The 23,020-nt window shown below is 35.0% G+C and overlaps 1 protein-coding gene across 3 annotated transcripts in view; it reads right to left on the reverse strand.

The window, feature by feature from the left end:
- LOC150092852 (chromatin remodeling regulator CECR2-like) overlaps positions 1-23,020 on the reverse strand; it is a 342,076-nt gene that overhangs the window by 119,958 nt on the left and 199,098 nt on the right. For 2 of the 3 annotated variants that reach the window (XR_016550505.1, XM_090414405.1), the window contains one exon: positions 6,126-6,756. The exons of the other annotated variant lie outside the window; for it this stretch is intronic. Coding sequence is in view for 1 of the 2 variants with exons in the window: in XM_090414405.1 (XP_090270531.1) it covers positions 6,731-6,756 (26 nt within the window). In the remaining variant the exon portion in view is untranslated. Of the gene's footprint in view, positions 1-6,125; positions 6,757-23,020 lie in introns of those variants that run through there. 3 annotated transcript variants of the gene reach the window in all.

Below are 23,020 nucleotides of genomic sequence, written 5' to 3' on the forward strand. Positions count from 1 at the left end.
TTGCCCAGAAGGACCTGATGGTGCAGTATAGGCTCTGTGCTAAGTATTCATATGTTAAGCAAAAAGCTTATAACATTAAACCATGAGATCCAAAACCAAAAATTGAGGCAAATTGAAATCCAAATAAATTATACGAATTTATAAAATCAGAAATAAGACACAAACAGGGATAGGACTTATATTTTTTTGAAAGAAAAAAAAAAATAGGGAATCTATATTTGAAAAGATATGGCTTTTGATTGATGTTCACTAAATTTTTCTAAACTTGTACTGCTTTTAAAAGTTAATTTCCTGTGGAAACTAAAGAAAATATTCTCCATTAATGTCAACTTTCTTGCACAACTTTTAATGCTGAAATTCTTCAAAATCAAATTAGTTTGCATTTATTTCTATTAAGTTTCTTCTTCTTCTCCTCTCTCTTATTTTATAAAATCAAAAAGAATATATCAGATTCCTTGTATTTGCAATTTTTCCTACTTTGGACAAACACCCAATCTGTTGCAAAACTCATTTAAAAACACACCAATTTATTAAACCGACAAATCTGGCCTTGTTGAACATGCAATTAATACTAACCACAAGATCCTCTGGAATGAAGTGAAATTACTACACAGAAGCAACCAAAAATTCAAATGTTTTTTCAAAGAAAGTGCTAAGGTCCTTATTCACTGTTCTAACCTCAATTTTCATGATGAACCACTTATGCCCAAAATTTGGAACACTGCCATCAATAGGTGTGTTGTTTAATTTTTTTTTAAATACTCTCTCACACACACCCCAATATCAGATCCATATAGTATATTAACCTGGGGCACAACTGTATGCAAAAAGATGCAACTCCCCAAGCATGTATTGTAATTTTTGAATTTCACATTATTCGCTTTCTAATAACGATGATAGTTTAAGATACTTAAACTAAAAGATCTATGCAATTAATTATGATTTATTAAACTTCATATTTTTTTTTATTGTGCATATAGCTTCTATTATCACTGAGCACTGCTACTACATGAATGTCTTTTCAATTACAGATTTTTGTCCATTTGATTTTTTTTTTTTTTTTTGTGATTACTTTAAATTTCTGCATGTTTTGCATGTACTTCTTTCAGATTCTCTTTGGTCTCACACCAGACAATAAAATTCACTGAAATATTTTCACTAACATCAATGCCATGGTGGTCACGGGATTTAATCCCACGACTACCTGTCAAATAGAGAGTGGAAGTGCTATTCGTGTCAATGCTAGCGCTAATATCATACTGTAGAAATGTGTGGATATCAGTTAAAACTGAGGATGGGATATATTATTCTTATTTAGTACACTTCATTATAATGCAACAAGTTTTCCTTATTTTGGTTTTACTGAATTTTTCATTTTTTGGCATAATTTTCCATGTCTTCAGCAATGTGTCTTTTAACTTAGCAAATCATTCCAAAAGATTAAAACAGTTTTATAACATGACATTTAAAATAAAACTTTTGTGCAAGATTTCATTTACTCACAATTTTAAAGAAATGATCATAAAAAATTGCTAAGAAAGAATAAGTAATGTATCAAAATTTCAATGTATTTTGATATTTAAATTCAAAGAATTTTGAGAGATTTACATCTATCAAAACCATTTTTAACATGTGAAAAAGTTATTTATTTTTGGTATAAATTACAAAACACCATTGAATATCCTACCATATTTATCACTGTATCTGTGATAAAATTTATCACTATATCTGTGGCTAAAGCATTATTTCCATAATCCAACACTTTGTTAAAATTTCTATAGCTTTATCTTTTTTCAAATGCTGATAATAACGGATTCAATTAAGTTCAAGCATATCAATACACTGTGACAAGAAAATGGAAAGCTGAATTTGTAAAAGAACACCCATAAGCCCTCATAAATCATAGGCTTATAAAATAATTTTTGCATACTGCACAACAATGCATAATTTGTTTCAATTAATTTCAGGCTAACATGAATTTTTATTTTTCCAAAACATCTTAAAATACAAAACTATTTGTTATTTAAATCATTTATTAATTAGATAAATTATGTAAAATATGAATATGCTAGAATGCTAATAAACATACCTGGCAGAAAGCATAAAAAAAGTGATTAGGTACTAGTGTTAAGAAATTATGGACATATACAGTATCTAAGAGAAACTGGCAAAACAATAGCATGGTTATTTGAATGTTTTTCATTGTACAATTACTTAACAAAAATCACAAAAAAATGTATTTAAAAGAGAACAAGAGGTCACCCATAGATGTTGTGTAAAGGTACAAAGACAACAAGTTTCACCAGCTATTCTGTCTGAAAAAGACAAAATAGCTGGTGAAACTTGACAGTTGTGTAGATCTTTTAATATTTATGGTCGACTAATAAACCAAAAGAAAATAACCCAATTTTAAGGATAAACTTCTATTTCAGTGAAATAATATTTATTAATTTCTTCATATTCTCACCGTTGAAATCAAGTTAGTCTTAGTCCTCAAGGGCACATATGCACAATTACCAAGCAACATCCCAAATAATGGTAAATTAACAGAAGTCAATTTTACAAATCATTATTGCAGGCCTGACATCTGATGGAAGATATAAAAATTGATAAATAAAATAAATAATCTATATTTGACTTTTGTGAGTTAGAATTATTTTATGGACTTTTTTTAATATTTTTATTTTCACATGGATGCACATTTACATACAGAGCTCAACAAATAAGCTTGCCTACTCACGTGTGGAAAGTAGATTTTATCAGCTGGAGAGTAACTATAGACTGCACAAAAGAGAATATTCTGTAGAAAGTTTCCAGTATTGAGACAAAATGATTTTAGATAAATAATGAGTTTAATAAAATATACAAATAAAACCCTATAAGTTTCATAAGTCATAATTGTATGGTTATATTTGTTTATTTTATTACACTTATTATTTATCTAAGAACATCATCTCAATAGAGAACTTCTTCTCAACCATAGAAACTTATGTATTTAAAACAGAATTTTTTTTTTATATAATAAAAAATATCTTTAAGACATTGTATTGCAGGTTTGAGAGAAATTATGATCTGGAAAAGCTTGAAAGTCCTACACAGAATCCTAATATCAATCCAACAGAACACCTCAATTTGAAGTGCAATGTTGGGTGTGAGCCTGGCCAAATTGTCCAACAATGATTATGGTGAAGGAAGAATGGTCCAAAATGGCTAAACTGTGATAGAGAGTATTACTACAATAGTAAACAGTATGATCAGTATCAAAGAGGGGCCATTCACTATTGAAGTACAGGGTGTTCGGGATAAATTTGACAATTTCGTAAGGAAAAAGAAAATCTTCTTTGTATCTATTAAATTTAATGAATTGACAAAAAAACATTACAGGCAGAGTTAATTACAATACTATCAACAAGATTTACTCAAAATAACCACCATTAGCATCGATCACAGCTTCAATTCTGCTTCGGAACCTCGAACAAGCTGATGCTACAGTCTCCCTGGGAAGGGCCGCAAAAACTGTTTTAATTTTATCCATTAACTGGGCTTTTGTATTACTGGAAGTGCGATTGGTGTCTTTTTCAACTGCGCCCCATACAAAATAATCCATGGGGTTAAGGTCTGGGGAGTTTGGAGGCCAAACATTTGGACTGGTGAAGTCGTAGAAATTTTCAGACAACCATTTTTGACTTTTCCCAGAGGTGTGGCAAGGGGCCGAATCCTGCTGCCATACATACGGCCTACCATTGGCTACCCTTGTTATCCAGGGCTTGACTACAGTTAGCAACTCCACGAACAAAGCCCGAATTCCAATGCCAGGGTTCTTCAACACCTGTTCCTGCAGATTTGCGAGGAATTCTGCTGTACGAACGCAATCAGATAGTCTGCTAGGGATCTTTCTTCTTGCTACATCCTCGTAGTCACCATTGCAAGTCTCTAGTTCATGCCTGATTGTTTTTACTGTATTCAGGGAGCATTGGGCAGCAGTCGTAATATCCTTATTTTGATGGCGGGCACGAATCATCATGATACAAGTTATTCTCTTCCATGATTCAGGTGGGTTCCAGCTATCCATCCTTTCTGACATCTTGTATATGAATGAAGAAGGGTCCAAACTTTTAAATGAAGAGAAGTGTGTGTTAATACATGTAACTTACGGAAAAATATAATTAATTATAAATATGTCAAATTTATCCCGAACACCCTGTATATGCAACAGTGAATGGCCCCTCTTTGACACTATTGCATACTTCAATAGTGATTGGCCTCCTCTTTGACTCACTATTGAAGTATGCAATTTAGGTTTCTTTGTCTGAAATAATGCCCCAATATTTATATCTTTTTTTTTTTTTTTTTTTTTTAAATCTCTTTCAGATGGCATTCATATTACACAAACATACATATGCTGTGAGAACCAGAATATTGAGAAATTAAATATTCCTCTAAAACAGCAATTCATCCCTTTAGCTGTAGAACTCAAATATTGCAAAAAAAAGTAAGCACCTATCTAAAAGAAGAGGTTTAGAGAGAAGTTCCTTCAGTCCAGGCTTTCTATTTTAATAAGGACATGGGTCTGCACGAACTAAAGAGATATATCACTTGGCCACTTAGCAAACACTGTGTTACAACAAATTCATCACCAGAGCAAACTATACCTGTGGTGCCTACAAATTTGCACACATGTTCCACTATACAGCAATGCAGCTGGTAAATGGCATGGATAAAACTCTTTCAAATGAGCTTTATCTATTTATTTATAATTATTTAACTATGTTTCCAACACAGTTAAATAATTATCCTCTTACCATATCAGGAAATGAGTTTGCTGATCAGATAACTGAAGGTACATTTCCATGGTGCTGTATCAGAAACCAACATATAGTAACTCATTGGAAGGTTGGTTAATTGAGGCTTTGATTATTTGAAGATTGGATAATTGAGAAATCAATGTGTAGGGATTGCTCAATTATTTGACCTTCATATAAACAAATCTTCATCTGCTTACTGATCAAAATGACTTCTGATACAACACTAACTGTACCTTCAGTTAACTGACCTCTCAATTATCCAAGCAGCAAAGTGATTTCAATGCAGTCAGTTAACTGAGGGATTATGGTGTGTGTGTGTATATACATATATATATACATATACATATATATATATATATATACATATACATATATATATATATATATATATATAATACAGGGGTTGGCCACTTTGTTACAGTGATGTTTAGCGATAAAACTTCATCACTAATTTTGAATTTTCTGTATTATTTTGTTTGAAGACTACCAATGTTAGAAATTCGTTAAAAATGATTTTATGAAGTTAGCAGGGGATTATTATGTATACATATTAGGCTTCATTTTGAAAACAACAAGTGATGAAATAAAGTTCTGAATGTAAAGGTGTTTTAACAGCACTCCAGGTTAATTGCTTTCCTCTGTAAGAGTACTTTATTCGATGTCTTTCTACTTATGTTTCTCTCTCCCCTTTTCTCTTCTCCTTCTATTCTACTGACAAAGCAAGCATATTGTTATTTAAGGATAAAATGTTCAAGTAGTCTTGTTTTTCTCTCTCATTAACAATGTAAGAAATGACTATATTTTTACTAACTTTTCTGATAATCATTTAGTAATTTTGTAACTTTATAAACTGCATCACAGCCATATTAAACAATTTCAGCAACTTGCCAGATGTGTTTGAAGCATTCTAACATATTTCAGATGTTGGTAATATGACTGTCATATTATTCTCTCTCTCATATATATTAATATTATATACAGTGTGTGTGTGTGTGTGTGTGTGTACACACACACACACACACTGAGAGAGATAATATAATTAAGATAATATAATATTAAAATAACATTAAAGAAAAACCATATATCATATGAGATCTTAATGCCAGATGCTTGTAAAAAGCTACTCCTTAAATTAAAAAGACAATTTTCTAAAATTTAATCCTTTACAATTTTATTCTCACTAAAACAACACATAGAAATTAGTCTGTTATAATGAATTTTCCATAAAACAGCATTATGCCAGGACTTTTTGAAAATTTGTTATTGTGAGCAAGTTTGTTATAATGATATCTGTTATGGTGAGAGTCAACTGCATTAAAAAATAAAAAAATAAAATCATACATAGCAACAATTCATGATTCAAGTTAAACTTCAGGAACTACAGTGCACAAACTGAATGTTTTTTTTTTTAAATCATGTTATCTGTATTATAATGCTCATGCATTTTCTAATCATAACATACAATTATACTATGTGAGAAAAATCATCCATCAAAAACTGCAGCTCTTAATATGTTTTCATAAATATCTGCTGACAACAATTTCAAACTATAAAAACATACAAAATAAAATATTTATAGTTAAATAAATATTTTTGTGGTTAAATAAGATGCTAATAACAATATATATTTTTATCATCATCCTGGAAACATTGAATTAGGAATGAAAAAAAACTGGAACTCATTTCATTTCTGATTGATGGAATAATATTTTAATTTCTTATACTTAAATGTTTCCTTTACAGAAGTGAATTTACAGTCCCTTATTAATAAAAAAATAAGTAAAAATAAATGTGCTGAGATATATAATTTTCATGGTCTTCTGGAGTGTGTTTCCAAAAAAGTACAGAACTGATCACTCTCAGAGAGTGGACTGAGAATATTTTATGTGCACTATCCAGTTTCTGAAGTATTGGTTTTTACCACATCACTTTACAACTGACTCGTGAAGAGCTAAATATGAATGAGTGGAGGGAGGGGAAAAAGTTTATGCATAAATACACTATACTTCATTTTTTTTCCTTTACACTGAAATCAAGACTAGAATAAAAATATTTAATAGTTTATATAGTATAATAACAATATATATAAGTTATTTTTATATAGATATAACATGATATATTGTACCAGAGGGTTTTCCACCCTCACCACTTGCTAATGATCCCTAGCCTTTCCTCACTCAGAAAATTCAACCTTTTCAGCCTTTGATATCTCTTTGTGAGTGAACATTTCACAATTTATATATTATTTTCAATCAAAAATGCTGTAACTGACAATCCCATTACAGAGATTCTTCAAGTTATTGGGATAAGGCTCTAGTAGCAACAACTGTATTTTACCATAATAACAGATATTATGTGCACACTATCCATGTCCAAGTGCAACAGAATATGAAAAAATATGTGGATATATTTTCATCTCAGACTGCAAACATGACAACTAATTACATGGCAGGAATAGTCAGTCATAGATCCACTGTATTTCTAACCAAATAGAGCCAGCTTCTAAATTTGTATACAACAGATGGCTGGTCTAAACTGACAGACTGTAGCAAACACTGATTCACAAACTACCGAGTAAAGCTCTATATGGACAATGCACTACTAAAAGAAATTCGCTATATAACAAACTACTCCCATAAGCATGCTAAATCAGAGTAAACTGCATTAAGAACAACTATCTATGAAGTTTTCACTCATATAGCTATAGTTTCAACTACCTACTAAAAAAAGCAAAGTTGCTCTAAGGTAGCAGCTCTCCTATTAGAACACCTATTGTCATGCTAGTAACTTGATGTAGGTTAACACATTGCGTTCAAGTCTCAACAAAATCTAAACTGGACAGAAAAACATGGGAAAAGACTGCAAACTGGAAAAAGTTAACAAACTTTGGAAAAAGAAAAACACAGTGAAATATGCTACATGGAACATCAGAAGCATAGCATACAAAGAAGAATTAGATAAAACTTTAAATGAAATAAAATATAAACACTGCAGTTCTTACAGAAACAATAAAGAAACTTAAAGGAACAAAAGAAACAATTCATTATTATATCATACATAGTGGAGCAGACAAACAAATACACGCAAAAGCTGGCATAATGATTTGGATCTATAAATCAATTAAAGCAAAAATAACTCATTCTACATACTGGAATGAAAGAATATTAGAAGTGTGATTAAAATTAAATAAAGCAAATTTAACAGTTGTTGGAGTGTATGTCCCCTGAAGAAGGAAAAGAAGAAGAAAATGGTGACCTTTACAAACAGTTAAAAGAAATTATATTCTTGGTTTAATTCTTTATCCAAGTGTAAGCAAACAAAGTTTGCACTTAAAGTAACTTCACAACTGGCCAACTCGTATATAGAGGCTGATGACTTCACATCACTTGCCTTAGTATTCCATAATGCAAAACGCATATCCTAACAGACATGTATAATGCTATGCATTGTGGGAAGGGTCACTAATCAGACCAGTCTTGACATTTATTGAGGTCTCATCAGTGAGCCAGACCCAGAAGTGATACCAAGGTTGAAGTAATGTAAAATCAAAAACCAATGGATAGCATGAAAATCAAAATTTGCAACATTAATGTAAGCGAAGAAAGTTTGTGTGTGAAGTAACTTCACAACATTGAAGTTGTGTAAGAAATACAGGTGAGAAGTAGTGTCATGGATAGAAAAGTATACCAAGTTTCTTAAAGAAAGAAGATATGACTAAGATGTGTTTGTGCCAGAAGCAGCTACACGTGTAAGTCATTCCAAGAAGGGTTATCTGATCCTGTTTGGAGATGTGGTATTATCAAGTGTCAAGGGAAACGAAGTGAGATCTTTCTTATGAGCTATGACACGACTGTCTTTCAGTAGCATCAAAACCAATGGATAGCATGAAAATCAAAATTTGCAACATTGATTATTGAAGATTTTGAAGCTTCCAATAACTGTGCAACCACAGGGTTTGCAATGATTGAAGAAGAATGGAACGTTCTCTCAACAACATAAGAGAGAATGGTTCTAAAATCCTGTATACATTCAATACTTATAAACATTTTATCAAAAATCAAATCAAATCAAAATCAGCTAACACCTTATATTCAATTATAGGGAGTAGGTGAGGCCATTTTAGTCCTATCAAACTTTTGGAGACTGAGTGGGCAGTTCAATCTCCACTGGTGGCCAATCAGAGATAGCTGGCCAAAGGCTATCACTAATTTAAGTGGCATGCAGTGAAGAGATGAATAACTGCTGCCATCTTGTGGTCCCTAACACAATATTTTTAATGTCTGAAAAGTGTGGGTTTCACGGCCGATTTTCTTGAGTTTCCAAGAGAAAAAACCTGCCTGCCCATGCTGAAGATCAATTAACTCAGGAATCAGTCAAAAAAAATTATGTATAATGCTATGTATAATGGGAAGGGTCAATACCCAGATCTGTTTCGACCTTTATTGAGGTCTCATCAGTGGAGCCAGACTGATGTGAAGTCGTTAGCTTCTATATACTAGGTGTGACAATTTAATTCCTGGAATGCGCCTAAAAAACCTATGTTCGGAACTATACATTAGTGGCTACTGTTGCCTTCGAAGTAGTCCCCTGTGCATTTATACACTGGTTAGACGGTGTTCCCATTTTTGGAAACAGGCATGGAACTCTTTTTCCAGAATACTCTCAAGTTTCTTTATCACATTATGCTGGATATCAGCGATGTCAGAAAAATCTTCACCCTTTTAGTGCAGTCTTTAATTTTGGAAACAGCCAAAAATCACAAAGAGCTAAGTCGGGTTAATAAGCAGGATGACCTAATTCAGTAATCAATTTTTTTTTTGGCCACAAAATTGATGACTTGAGAAATCTCAAGTAATCAATTTTCTCAAGCTCATCTTGAGAGAGTTTCTCAAACTCTCTCAAGATGAGCGCACTATGGCTTGGTGCATTGTCACGATGAATGATCCACTTGGCAGGCCACAAGTGGATCATCCATCTTTTTCTTAGAACAGAATCTTGTAATTGTTTCAGCATTTCTAAATAGCATTGTTCGCTGACCATTTGTCCCTATTCAATGAATTCATAATGGACTATCCCCTTGTGATCAAAGAAACACACCAGCATCAGTGGCATAGCTAGAGCTTTTGTCACCCAGGGTGGTTCTCGAGTTTGCCGTCCCTTTTAATTCACACCAAAAATACTACAAAAAGTCAAAACTACGTAAAGGGAAATAAATTAAAACACTATGTTTATTTTAGTTGTAAGTATAGTTGTTAAAAAATAATTATTAAGTAATAAAAATTACTAAGTTAACATCAAAGAATCGTCGAAAAATGAAATTGTGTCTCACATGAAAAGGGCCACTGGGGTGGAACCCCCCACCCCCAAATGACTTCTTCTGCAGCTTCTCCCACTTAAGTGGGGTCACTGTTTGTAATGAGTCTCTTCCACACCTTCCTGTCTTGGGCTGTCACCACATCCAAGTTCTTCATCTTCAAGTCCTCTTCTACCAGCTCCCTCCATCTCTTCTTTGGCCACCCACGCTTCCGCCTTCCTTGCACATCCATCTGCATGGCCCTTCTTCCCACATATTCGTCCTCCCTCCTCATCACATGACCAAACCATCTCAACCTTGCCTCCTGTATTTTCGCTCCTAAGTTCGTAACTTTCACTGTTCTCCTGACATAGTCATTTCTCAGCCGATCCTTTCTGGTCACACCACACATCCACCTAAGCATTCTCATCTCTGCTACTTCCATCCTGCTGATATTATTTTTCCTCAGGGCCACAGTTTCTATAGCATGTCATAGCTGGCCTCACTACTGTCTTATAAATTTTGCCTTTCAGATTGATCGGCACCCTCTTATCACATAACACTCCAGCCAGTTCCTCCAACCCGCTTGTATCCTGCATCCCACTTCCTTCTCAGCTCCTCCATCTTCTTCCACTGTTGAACCTAAGTATCTAAAGTCTCTCACCTTCCTGATGACATTTCCTTCCAGCTCCAGATCTGTCTCCTGGCTGCCGCCCACTGCGCAACACATATACTCTGTCTTACTTCTGCTCAGTCTCACACCTCTCTCTTCCAGTACTTTTCTCCATCTTTCCAGTTTAGTTCCCGCTTCTTCTCTTGAATCTACACACAACAAGATGTCATCTGCATACAACATTGTCCAAGGCACATCTTCTCTCACCTCCTCTGTTACCACCTCCATCACAATATTAAACAGAAACGGACTTAATGCTGACCCTTGATGCAAGCCAACTGTTACTTGAAAACTTTCTGTCTGTCCCAAACAGGTCTGAACACTTGTCTTCACATTTCTGTACATTTCCCGCACGAACCTGACATATTTCTCCGGCACCTTCTTCTCCCTCAAACACCTCCAGACTTCTTGCCTTGGCACTCTATCGTATGCTTTCTCCAGATCAATAAATACCAGATGTAGCTCCCTTTGTTTCTCTCAATATTTTTCCATCATCTGCCGTAACCCAAAGATAGCATCTGTTGTTGATCTATCAGGCATGAAACCAAATTGTTCCTTTGCAATCTCCACGTCCTTCCTCAATCTACCATCAAGAACTCTTTCTAGGATCTTCATCGTGTGGGACATCAACTTTATTCCTCTGTAATTTTTACAGTCTTGTGCATCCCCTTTACCCTTGTAGATGGGGACAAGAGTACTCTCCCTCCATTCCTCAGGTATATTTTCCTGTTGGCAAACTTTCATGAACAGGTCCCACAGCAGGTCAATTCCCTCTTCCCCCAGTGCCTTCCATGCCTCCACTGGAATTCTGTCGGACCTACCGATTTTCAATTCTTCATCCTCTTCATGGCCTCCGTCACTTCCACTCTACTGATGTTCTGCACATCCCCTCAGAAGGCTGCTCATCTCCTCTGAGAGTCCTTGGATTTTCCTCATTCAAAAGTCCCTGAAAGTATATTTTCCATCTGTTTCTTATGTCCACATCCTTCCATAATACTCTTCCTTCAGCATCTTTGATCTGCCTCACATGTAAGATGTCCTTTGCTGCTTTATGTCTACATTTCGCTGGTAAATTTTTCTCTGTCCTTCCTTTGTTTCTAATTGATCATAGAGATCTTGATATGCCATGGCCTTCGCCTGTGCCACAACTCTCTTGGCTTCTTGCTTTCTCTCTTTGTACACCTCTCTGTCCTCTTCCACTCTTGACTCATCCCACTTCTGCTTTGCCTTCCTCTTAGCTGTCACTGCCATTTGTACATCATTATTCCACCACCAACCCTCCTTCTGCTCTCTAATCTTTCCAGATGTCTCACCAAGCACCTCGATTGCACAGCTCAGGATTACTTTTGAATTATGTTTCCACCAATCCTGTACACTTTCCAGTCCATCCGAAATCCTCTCTAACACCCTCTCCCTAAAACGATTCCTCACACTCTCCTCTTTTAAGCGAAACCATTTAATTGTCTTCATTCCACGGCATCCAGAAGTTCTTATCTTCGAACTTATTTGAAAGTCTGCACACAGCAGTCGGTGTTGTTGTGCTACTTGATCTGTTGGAATTACTTTACAATTTGTCACAACCTTAAGATGTTTTCTTCTAGTCAAAATGTAGTCAATTTGTGAGCTGTTGTTACCACTCCTAAATGTTATCAAATGTTCTTCCCTCTTGTAGAAAAACGAGTTCACAATTGCCAGATCAAACGCTACTGCAAAGTCCACAACCCTCTCTCCCCAAATAACTGGGATTCAGAAATGACAGGCTGATGAACAAAGAATTAACCAATATTTAGATAAAATAAAACAAAATGAAGAAATAAAATTCAATAAAAGGAAAATACTGACGATATGGGATGATACAATCAAAATAAAAAAAGAAGCATATCATAAATGGTTAAGCAGTAAAAGATTAGTAGATAAAATAGAATATAAAAGAATAAAAGCCATAGCTAAAAAAAGAAGTCAAATAAAGACAGAGAATCATAGAACAAATTTGTTTCTAATTTATAACATGATTTATATAAAACAAAAACTAATGTACATAAGATTTTGAAACATTTAAGTACAGATACTAAAGAAAATGTAAAATTAAACATCAAATTGAAATTAGAAGAATTTCTAAATTTCTATACAGAATTGTGGGCAGATATTTTAAAAAGGATAACTGGCAAACATTTAATGAAAAGAAAATAACTAAAAACGAATTAGAAATTAGCCTGAAAGAAATAAAAGGAAAATCACCTGGAGAATATAAGAATATAAAATTATATAATTATGCAGGAATAAGGTTTAAAGAAAGACTCCTATTATTTTTAAATAAAATCAAGTAACCCACCAATAGAATGGAAAAAAAAGCAACTGTGATCACTATCTTTAAAAAATGTAGTACAGATGACCCTAAAAATTATAGAGATATGTATAAGTATTCTAAATTCCTGTTACAAAAAAAAAAAAAAAAATATATATATATATATATATATATATATATATATATATAGTAGAATTATGGATATTATTTCTGGGAAACTCCCATGTTACTCCTCTTAACAAACTATTAGATTTATATTATATTGGCTTTTTTACTCACGGATTTTTAGAGCACTGTAGATGTATATTTACCAATAAATATATGTCCTATATTATTTACCAATAAATAATATAGGACATAGCATCCACTTCCTCCATGTGTTCAGACGACGACCAAGCATAGACATAGTCAAAATGGACCGCACCTCATCAACCCCCCCCCCTCTAAAAAATCAGTTGCTGTTTTAAACCCCTTTCACCCTTTCCCACCCTATATAAATATAAAAAACGCTCCACCCATCCCTAATAATATATATATATATATATATATATATATATATTATTAAAAAAAAACCTGGGTTTTTTCCATTTCTATTTTAATTATCCCACATTGCCTAATCCCCCCCCCCAACACACAGTAGTTTGGACATCGCAGAAAGAAGAAAATGCACAACACCCAGAAAAAGGTATGTGTAAATTTCTCTTCCATTATGCTACATATTTATTGGTAAATATACATCTACTATGCCCTAAAAATCCGTGAGTAAAAAAGCCAATAACATTTAAACAGGGGCACTCCTAAACAGAAGCAAGCAAATAGTAGAATTTTAATAACATTTAAACAATAACTCTTTCTTTTAAGGTTACACGGTGATCAGCATTCATATTTATGAATTTAAATAACAAACTAAACAAACATTCCGAAAACTTTATTTTAGAAGTACAGAATGGATTTAAAAAAGGATGATCATGTATAGACTTGGCCTTTTGCCTAAAATTAATAATAGAGAAAAGAAGAAAATACAATTTAGAAACACATTACATTTATTGACTTTGAAAAAGTTAAAAGCATTTTATTTAACATATTAAAAGAAAGACAAATACCAAATAATATTCTAAAAGCTATAATAAATATATATGAAAATAATCAAATACAAATATAACTAAATTATGAACTATCATATAGAAGAGAGATAAACCAAGGATTCCGACAGGGATGTCCTCTTTCAGCAACTTTTTAATATTTACCTAAATGAAATAATAATAAATGGAATAAAAATTTTCATCAAGGTATTAAACTTTCTCCTACTGTGAACTTAAACACTCCCCTTTTTTCCGATGACCAAATAATAATTACAAATTCTGAAGATAACTTACAGAAAGCTACTTTAAATCTAAATGAGATAGCCAAAGATTATGGTATGATAATATCAACAGAAAAATCAAAACTATGGCCTTTGAAGGACAAGATCCAGTAAGAGCTAAAATAGTAATAGATAACAAGGTTTTAGAAACAGGTGAATTAATTTACCTTGATTACATATGAAAATGAAAAAGATATACACCTAAAAATTGCAAAATATTTTAAAATAACAGGTGCAATTAACTCTATATTTAAACCAAATCTAGCTCAAAAACAAACCAGACTAAAAGTATACGATGCGTTATCCCTACCAGTCCCATTGCATGGAAGCGAAATCTGGACAACAAAACAAAAAGACAAAGATTATTAACAGCTGAAATGAAGTTTATGAGCAAAAGCTGCAAAGTATACTCTATTCAATCATAAAAGAAATGAAGAAATTATGAAAGAATTAAACTAGGAATCAGTAATAGAAAAATTTTTAAAATATAAACAAATGGATGGAACATGTTGAAAGAATGAAAAACAGAAAGATTACCAAAACAAGCCTTAAAGTACAAACTGATAGGAAAAAGAAAAGCAGGAGCAGAGCCATAGCTGATGGGGGGAGGGGGGGGATCTACCCCGGGCAGCACTTTGAACCTTTTTGAAGTTTTGCAATTAATTCTAAACTACACTCTCGAGAACTAATTTCCAAATATTGTAATACTACTGCGAATTTTCCTCACAACTGCTGTAAGTGTTACTAGTTGTGAGGAGTTTTTCTAAGTAAAATTGATTAAGAATTACCCACATTACTATGAAATAGACTTTGCCAATGTCATCGACGATTTATTATTATTATGTAACACCTCCAGGGAGTTACCAAAAATCCACAAACCCAATTCCCCACTCAGGCCTATAGTAGATGCCACCAATGCACCTAGCTGTAGACTATCTAAACAGCTGGCCAACTCTCTGATCCCCCTCACTGGAAGGTCCCCTTCCTATATAAAAAACTCGACCCACTTTAAAGCCCTCACAGAAAATTTAACCTTGAATAAGACAGACATATTGGTAAGCTTTGATATCTCCTCTTTGTTTACCAATATTCCCTTAATTGACACCTTATCTCTCTTAGAAAACGTTTTTCCCTCTGACATCTTAGATCTCTTTTCCTTTGCCATTAACTCTGGGTATTTCTCTTGGAACAACAAAATCTACAAGCGGATAGAGGGAACTGCCATGGGTTCCCCCCTCTCCCCCCCCCTTGCCAATTTCTATATGGAAGATTTTGAAAAACGAGCCATAGACTCAGCCCCACTCAAACCTTCTATCTGGCTAAGATATGTAGATGATGTGTTCTCTATTTGGCCTCATGGCCCAGACACGTTAGACTCCTTCCTCAGTCATCTCAATAGTCTACATCCAAGAATCCAGTTCACTATGGAAAAGGAAAAGAACAATTGTTTACCCTTCCTAGACACCTTAGTCACACGCCTGCCTAATGATACACTTACCTTCACCATATACAGAAAACCCACACACACAGGCAGATACATCCACAAACTCTCCCACCACCACCCCTCTCAACAATATGGCATTATTAAAACTCTTACCAAGAGAGCCCACAATCTTTGTTCCAGTGGAACCGCCCTCACTACTGAGCTTAACCACATACACAGCACTTTCCTCTCCAATGGCTACAGCGATCACAGTATCAAAAAAATAATCAACTCCTCCCCCACTCCCCGTCCTTCTCATCAACAAGAATTTAAAAATACCATCACCATACCCTACATCCGTGGCACATCCGAAAAAATAGCCAAGATACTAAAACAGTACAACCTACACACAGCATATAAGCCCCACCGCAAACTTGCTACCCTTATCCGTTCTACGAAAGATCAGCTCCCTCCTCTCTCTCTGCCTGGAGTTTACAAAGTACCCTGTTCCTGTAAGCTGGCGTACTTTGGACAGACAGGCAGATCAGCATCCATCCGTCTAGAGGAACACAAGTCTTACATCTTCAAACACAACTATGGCCATTCAGGCTTGGCTGACCATGTTTTGGACACCACCCACAGGGTATCATGGAAGAAAACCACCATGCTCCACCACAGCAAATTCAAGAAAGAGAGACTTTTCTTAGAAGCAGCAGCAGCAGCTCTCAAAAACCAACCAAATCTCAATAAATACAGTTGCATTAAGCTTCCGAAGATTTGGGAAACACTCATCACCAGAGTTCCCACCTTACATTCCAGGCCACCTACTACTGCCCTTAGAGGGTGCTCTACCTAGATAGGACTTGAGTGTCACCCATATGGTTGGGTTTAGTATTGTTTGTCATTTGTGTATATGTTACATTAATTATTTTTGTAATCCCTGTAGATGTCCTAGTGACTAGGACGAAATATAGGAGGTATTAAATTCTATTTTAATTCTTTGTGAGTGTTGTAAAAAATCCATTAAACCTCCAACATGATGTCCTCACAGCACTTAAGCCTCTACACATGTGAACTGTATGCATTTGTGTTGTTTGTTTAGGTGGCTAAGGAACGTGTCTAATGTCTGGCGGCCATGGGACCAGATTGCGAAAACATTGTCTCAACGTATCTAAGCCAGACTTTGGGTTTTAGAGGGGAGGAATCTAGGGCAAGTTGCTCAAAATGTTCCGTAAAAGTTAGCAATGGGGGGGGGGGGGGATAATGGCGAGCCCATGGCTGTGCCTTTTTGTAAGTAGAAGGCGTTTTGCCACACAAAATAACCCAACCATAATACATGTGCAAAAAGCACCGTGATATCTGGAGGGAATTTGTTCTGTAGGAGAAGGATTGTGTCATTGATTGGGACATTCGTAAAGAGGGCAGAGACGTCAAGACTGACTAATAAATCATCTTTTTCTAATGTAATGTCTTTGGTGTTTATGAAGTGTTGTGTGTTTTTGATATAGGAGGGGGAATGACCTACCAGCTCCTTGAGTGTTGCTGCTAATTTTTTGGCTAAGTAATACGTCGGGCTATCAATTCCTTCAATGATAGGTCTTAGCGGGGTGTTTTCTTTGCGAATTTTTGGTAGCCCGTAAATTCTAGGGGAGTGTGCGTAATGAGGGAACAGTTTTTTGACTGTATCTTCGGGCCATGTGCTAACTGATTTAAGTAGATTCTCTGTTTTGTTTTTTGTTCTGTTAGTTGGGTTGTAGTTAACTAATTTGTATGTGTTCAGAGACCAGCAGATTCATTTTTTCTATATAAGTGGTACGGTTTAAAATGACAGTGGCATTTCCTTTATCGGCTCTGGTTATTACTATGTTCGGATTTGTTTTAAGTGATTTTATCGCTGTTAATTCGCGTTTAGTTATGTTGCTTGTTATTGTTTTGTTATGGTTTAAAATGTTCGCAGTTTCTATACGTATTTTGTCTGCTATGTTATTAGGTATGAATCTTAGGCCTCTTTCCATATTACAAGTAACTTCAAGTTTGTCTATCGTTTTCGGTGCTATAGCAAAATTTAAACCTTTGTTAAGTATAGAGATTTCGTCTTTGTTTAGAGGGGGTTAGATAGGTTAATCATGTTATTGATACCTGTGGGTGATTGGTGGCTCCTGTTGTTTCTTGCTTCTGGTTGGTTGTTGTTGTTCACCGTGGCAAACTTTGAATATGGCGGCTGGTTTTGTCATTCTTTTAGTCTTTGAAATTTGGAAATTAGGTTTTCTTTCTTCGTTTGTTGGATGTGGTTTGTCAATCCATTCCAATCACGCACCACCCTATAAGAGAAAAATCTAGTCCTCACCCCTTCTTAGCAGCATTCATTCTTAGCTGCCAAGGATGCCCATCTAAAGGAATGTTTGGGATTCTCTTTAGCATGCATTGCTAACTTCCTTTCATAACTTTTGCCTTTTTTACCACACTAGTTACTCTTCTGGCCTTGTACTGGTTATGTGTCTGAAGGTCAGCTTTCTCCTCAAATTCCCTCCACAATTGTTTCTTTTTTTGCAGCTCCAGCTTAATAAAAATCAATACCACAGCATCCTACTGCTTCAGTGGCTAGATAACTCTCTGACAGAAAATTTATCACAACTAAATTTGTTTAGAAAATTTAGTTGTGATAAAAGGGATAACTTAATACAATCCATTATAAAGGTTTTCCGAGATGCAGAAATAAGAAAAATGTGTTCTATATTGGTAGAGTCCATGCCAAAGCAAGTTAATGAACTTATTAGGAACAGAGGGACACACATAAATTATTAGAGAAAGCTGGAAAATTTTACTTTAAAATATGAGTGCTCAGATTAATTTGTTTGCTACTGCAATTACTGTCTGGATGGATGGTAGTTAATAAAATTTGGTATACTGAGAATATCATCTGAATTTTGTTAAGTCACTTCAATTTCGAATGAGCCATTTTCGGTAGTGAAACAATTTTGGTTTCTGAAGAAACAATGCCAAAAATGGTTCTAGAGTCAACTTTTGTGATATAGAATAACACAGAATTTATTAATCACTATACAAGAATGCTATAATAACAAATATTATTATGATGGTTTCCATTTTTGTACTCATCAACTCTTGCTCTAGGTCATTAATAATGCAATTAGATCACATAATAATGTTTAAGAAATTGTTGGTTATTTTGGTTATAACAGCTGGATATTCCACTAGTTGCCTTCTAATGACTACGTCGCCATGGATTTTTGTTGCTTTAATAATGTACACATTAGACAGTTAAAAAAAAAAAAAAAAAACCCTCAAAGTTCAGCAGTGATGACCACTAAAAGTAAATATTTTGTATTTAATGTGTGTGCTTTACTCAATGTGATATCAGATTAATCATTCTCAACTCTGTGATTATTATTTTTTTTTTTTGAAGGTAATCCCACTGGCAAAAGATTTTAAATCTGTAGTACATAAACACAATGGATGGGCCAAGGATCAGATACTCTGGGAATCTTTCTCTGCAGACCAAGCAGAATGTGTAAAATGTATCCAAAAGGTATTCATGTTGCGATGAAATTTAACCCACATAATACTGTTAAAGAAACAGAGATGCTCATACTGAACTAATTTGGCTGGCAAATAGCAATATTTGTAGTGATGACTATCAATTTTATTATTAAGAAAGACCTCCAGGGAGTCGGAGACTGAATGAGGGAGACTACATACACAGTTATCATACTTATTCTTGAATTCGTTCTTCTGCTAGTACTCACAAAATTCAATGTCAATCCATTCCAATCACGCACCACCCTATAAGAGAAAATCTAGTCCTCACCCCCTTCTTAGCAGCATTCATTCTTAGTTGCCAAGGATGCCCTCTTGTCCTTTCCCCACCCTCCATAAATTGAAAAATTCCATCAACCAAAATCCTGTACAACCCTTTCAGAAATTTGTAAGTCTCAACCATAATTACCCCCCCCCCCTTCTCCTATTTGTTAGTGTCTGCAGTCTACAAATTCTCAATCTGTCTTCATAATCAGTATTCCACAATCCTGATATCATATTTAACACTCTCCTTTGCACTCTCTCCATCATCAGAATCCCAATGGAAATCTGAAACCTGCACTCAAGTCCAAGTGATCTTATCAATGTAAAGAGACAAAACGACATCCTTATCTTTACATGTGAACATCTGTTTCAGCATTTCAATTATCTTTTGAGTTGTGTTCACAATCTTTGCTGCATTGCTCCTGAACTTTAACTTCCTATCTACTAACACTTCAAGATCCCTAGCCACATCAGTTTCTTCTAGCATAATCCCACCAATATAATGACATTGGATATCTATTCATGTCAAAGTGCATGACTTTACATTTACTGATAATAAACTGATATCCATTTTACCATGCTCACAATTCCAGCCTATTCAAATCGTAGCAAGTGCTACATATCAGCAGCATTCCTGATTAACCTATCTATCTTTGCATCATCAGCAAATAGCTATATGTCACTTGTCAAATCCTTCCCAATATCATTAATGTACATATTGAATACCACTGAACAAAGCACTGATCCTTGTGGTACACTGCTGGTTACCTTAAATCTTGCAGACGCGCATGCTTTCCCCATATACCCCTTTTTGATATCTGTCAGTCAGCCATCCTCTTATCCACACTAATATTCCATAATCCAAACCCATATTCTCCAATTAATGCAACAGTCTACCATGCTGTATCCTTTCCCCTTGTCTAGTTCAATAGTAACATTGTTATACAGGGTGTCCCAAAATTCACGCAAGATTTAAATATAACGCCATTTGTGCGGTAAAGTGTTGCCAACGAGAAAAAAAAGACAACGTGCTGACAGTTCAGGGTTATTAAAAATGGAGCGCTACACGAAAGAACAACGCATTTTCATTGTTGAGCAATATTTTAAAAATAATGAAAGTTTGGCAGCTACAGTTCAAAATTTTCATACAAAATATGGTCAGAATAGTGATTTAACTTCATCAACTGTGAAAAGATTAATTAAAAAATTCAAGGAAACTGGATCAATTAGTGATCTTATACACTCTGGCCGTCCTTCAACAAGTCGTTCAACCTAAAACATCGAAGCAGTTCGTGAGAGTGTTGCTGAGAGTCCAGGAACATCAATTCGGCACCGTGGTCTTGAATTGGGTATTTCGAGAAGCTCTCTACAGCGTATTCTCACGAAAGATTTGCATCTTTATGCTTACAAAGTTCAACTGACTCAAGAACTGAAGCCTACTGACCACACACAGCGAAGAGAGTTCGTTGAATGGATTATGGAACAACAACAAGTGGATGCTCATTTTTCGAAAAAAATAATCTTCAGTTATGAGGCTCATTTTCATCTTGATGGCTTTGTCAATCGACAAAATTGTTGCATTTGGGGTTCAGAAAATCCACGAGTGATTGTTGAGAAACAAATGCATCCACAACATGTCACTGTTTGGTGCGGATTTTGGGCTGGAGGCATCATCGGTCCATTCTTCTTCGAAAATGCGGCTGGTAAGGCAATAACAGTTAATGGTGCTCGCTATCGCAACATGATAATCCAGTTTTTTGTGCCTAAATTGCAAGATATGGATGTGGACGACACGTGGTTTCAATAAGACGGTGCCACATGCCATACAGCCCGAGAAACAATTCAATTACTGCATGAGTCATTTCCTGTCGTGTAATTTCCCGTTTTGGTGATCAGAATTGGCCGCCCAGATCATGTGACTTAACACTGTTGGACTTTTTCTCTTTGGGGTTTTTTGAAGTCTAAGGTTTATGCCAACAAGCCCACAACCACCCATGCCTTGAAGGAGGAAATTCAACGAAATTCAGCCACATTTATTTGCATAAATGTGGCTGAATTTCCACAGCCACAATTTTATTTGCATAAACGGTCATGGAAAATTTCGACAAAAGAGTGCGTATGTGCCAGCAAAGCCGTGGAGGCCATTTACCTGATATGCTATTCCATGCATAACCCTATACTGTATACTTTATGAATCAATAAGAAATTACAATTTTTAATTAAAAACCTGTGTTTTCTATCAAAATTACTTCTTGCGTGAATTTTGGGACACCCTGTATAATGTGAGCATATTGCTAAAACATGACCTTCCCTTAGCAAACTCGTGTTGCTCATTGCAAAGTAGAGATTGTTGACCCATTTCTGAATGCAAGCCCTAACTAATTTTTCCAAAATCTTCACAACCCCTGTTGAGATACTAATTGGCTGATAGATGGATACACCGGTTTTTGCACTACCTGCAATGGAATTACCATACATTCTTTCCATTCCTGCAGAAATCTTCCCAGTTCTGAGATTTGTATTAAATAGCCTGGTCAAAGGAATAGCCAGTTCAGCTGAACACTCTTTTAGCACACATGCTGATGTCCCATCAGTCCCTATTGTTTGAGTTTCTTCATCCAGTGAAGAGGTAGCAGTGAGCTCAATATTGCATACACCAGGTTGATAGCTTTTAACAAAATGAGCACTCATTAGTTGAACAACCTCTTCTGCATCTGTAACCCTCATGCCATCTGCATTTAAAAAATTTATTCTTTCATATTCATTCTTTCTTTTACTTGTAGTATATCGACAGAATTCTTGTGGGTTGTCTTTAGCACGCAGAGCCAGTTTCTTTTCATATTCAGACTCTACTTTCTATACAACGATTGTGACTATTCTAACCTGATGCTTATAATTTTCGTAACGGACATCATCCTTATGCACATGGTATTCCTTCCACATCATCCTTTTCTTATGAATCTTTTGCTTAATAAGATTATATGTCTGTTTAACTCCTACGCTATTTATTCTTTGAACTCTTGGGACACATTATGATATCGCATCATTTAAGTACTGTTTAAATGCTTCCCATTCACTGTTCATATTCTTTGCATCCAGCAACCGATCCCATTCCACTGAACTCAGTTGGTCATAATTTCCTGCTTTGTAGTTCAGTATGTAACATTAATAACTTAGTCACTTCCAAGTGAGTATCGCATGATTGCTGTTACCAACCTAAGGTAGAAAAGTTATGTCTTTAACTGAAACGCCCTCTGACAGTATAATCAAATGCAACACTCTTTGACCTCAAGTTCCTTCTGTCACATGCTGCTTTAGGAAGCTGTCCCACAATAGCTC

The sequence above is a fragment of the Typopeltis vanoorti genome, chromosome 25, assembly GCF_054136105.1.
Source record: "Typopeltis vanoorti isolate ZY-2024b chromosome 25, IOZ_Tvanoo_1.0, whole genome shotgun sequence".
Lineage (NCBI taxonomy): Eukaryota > Metazoa > Arthropoda > Arachnida > Uropygi > Thelyphonidae > Typopeltis > Typopeltis vanoorti.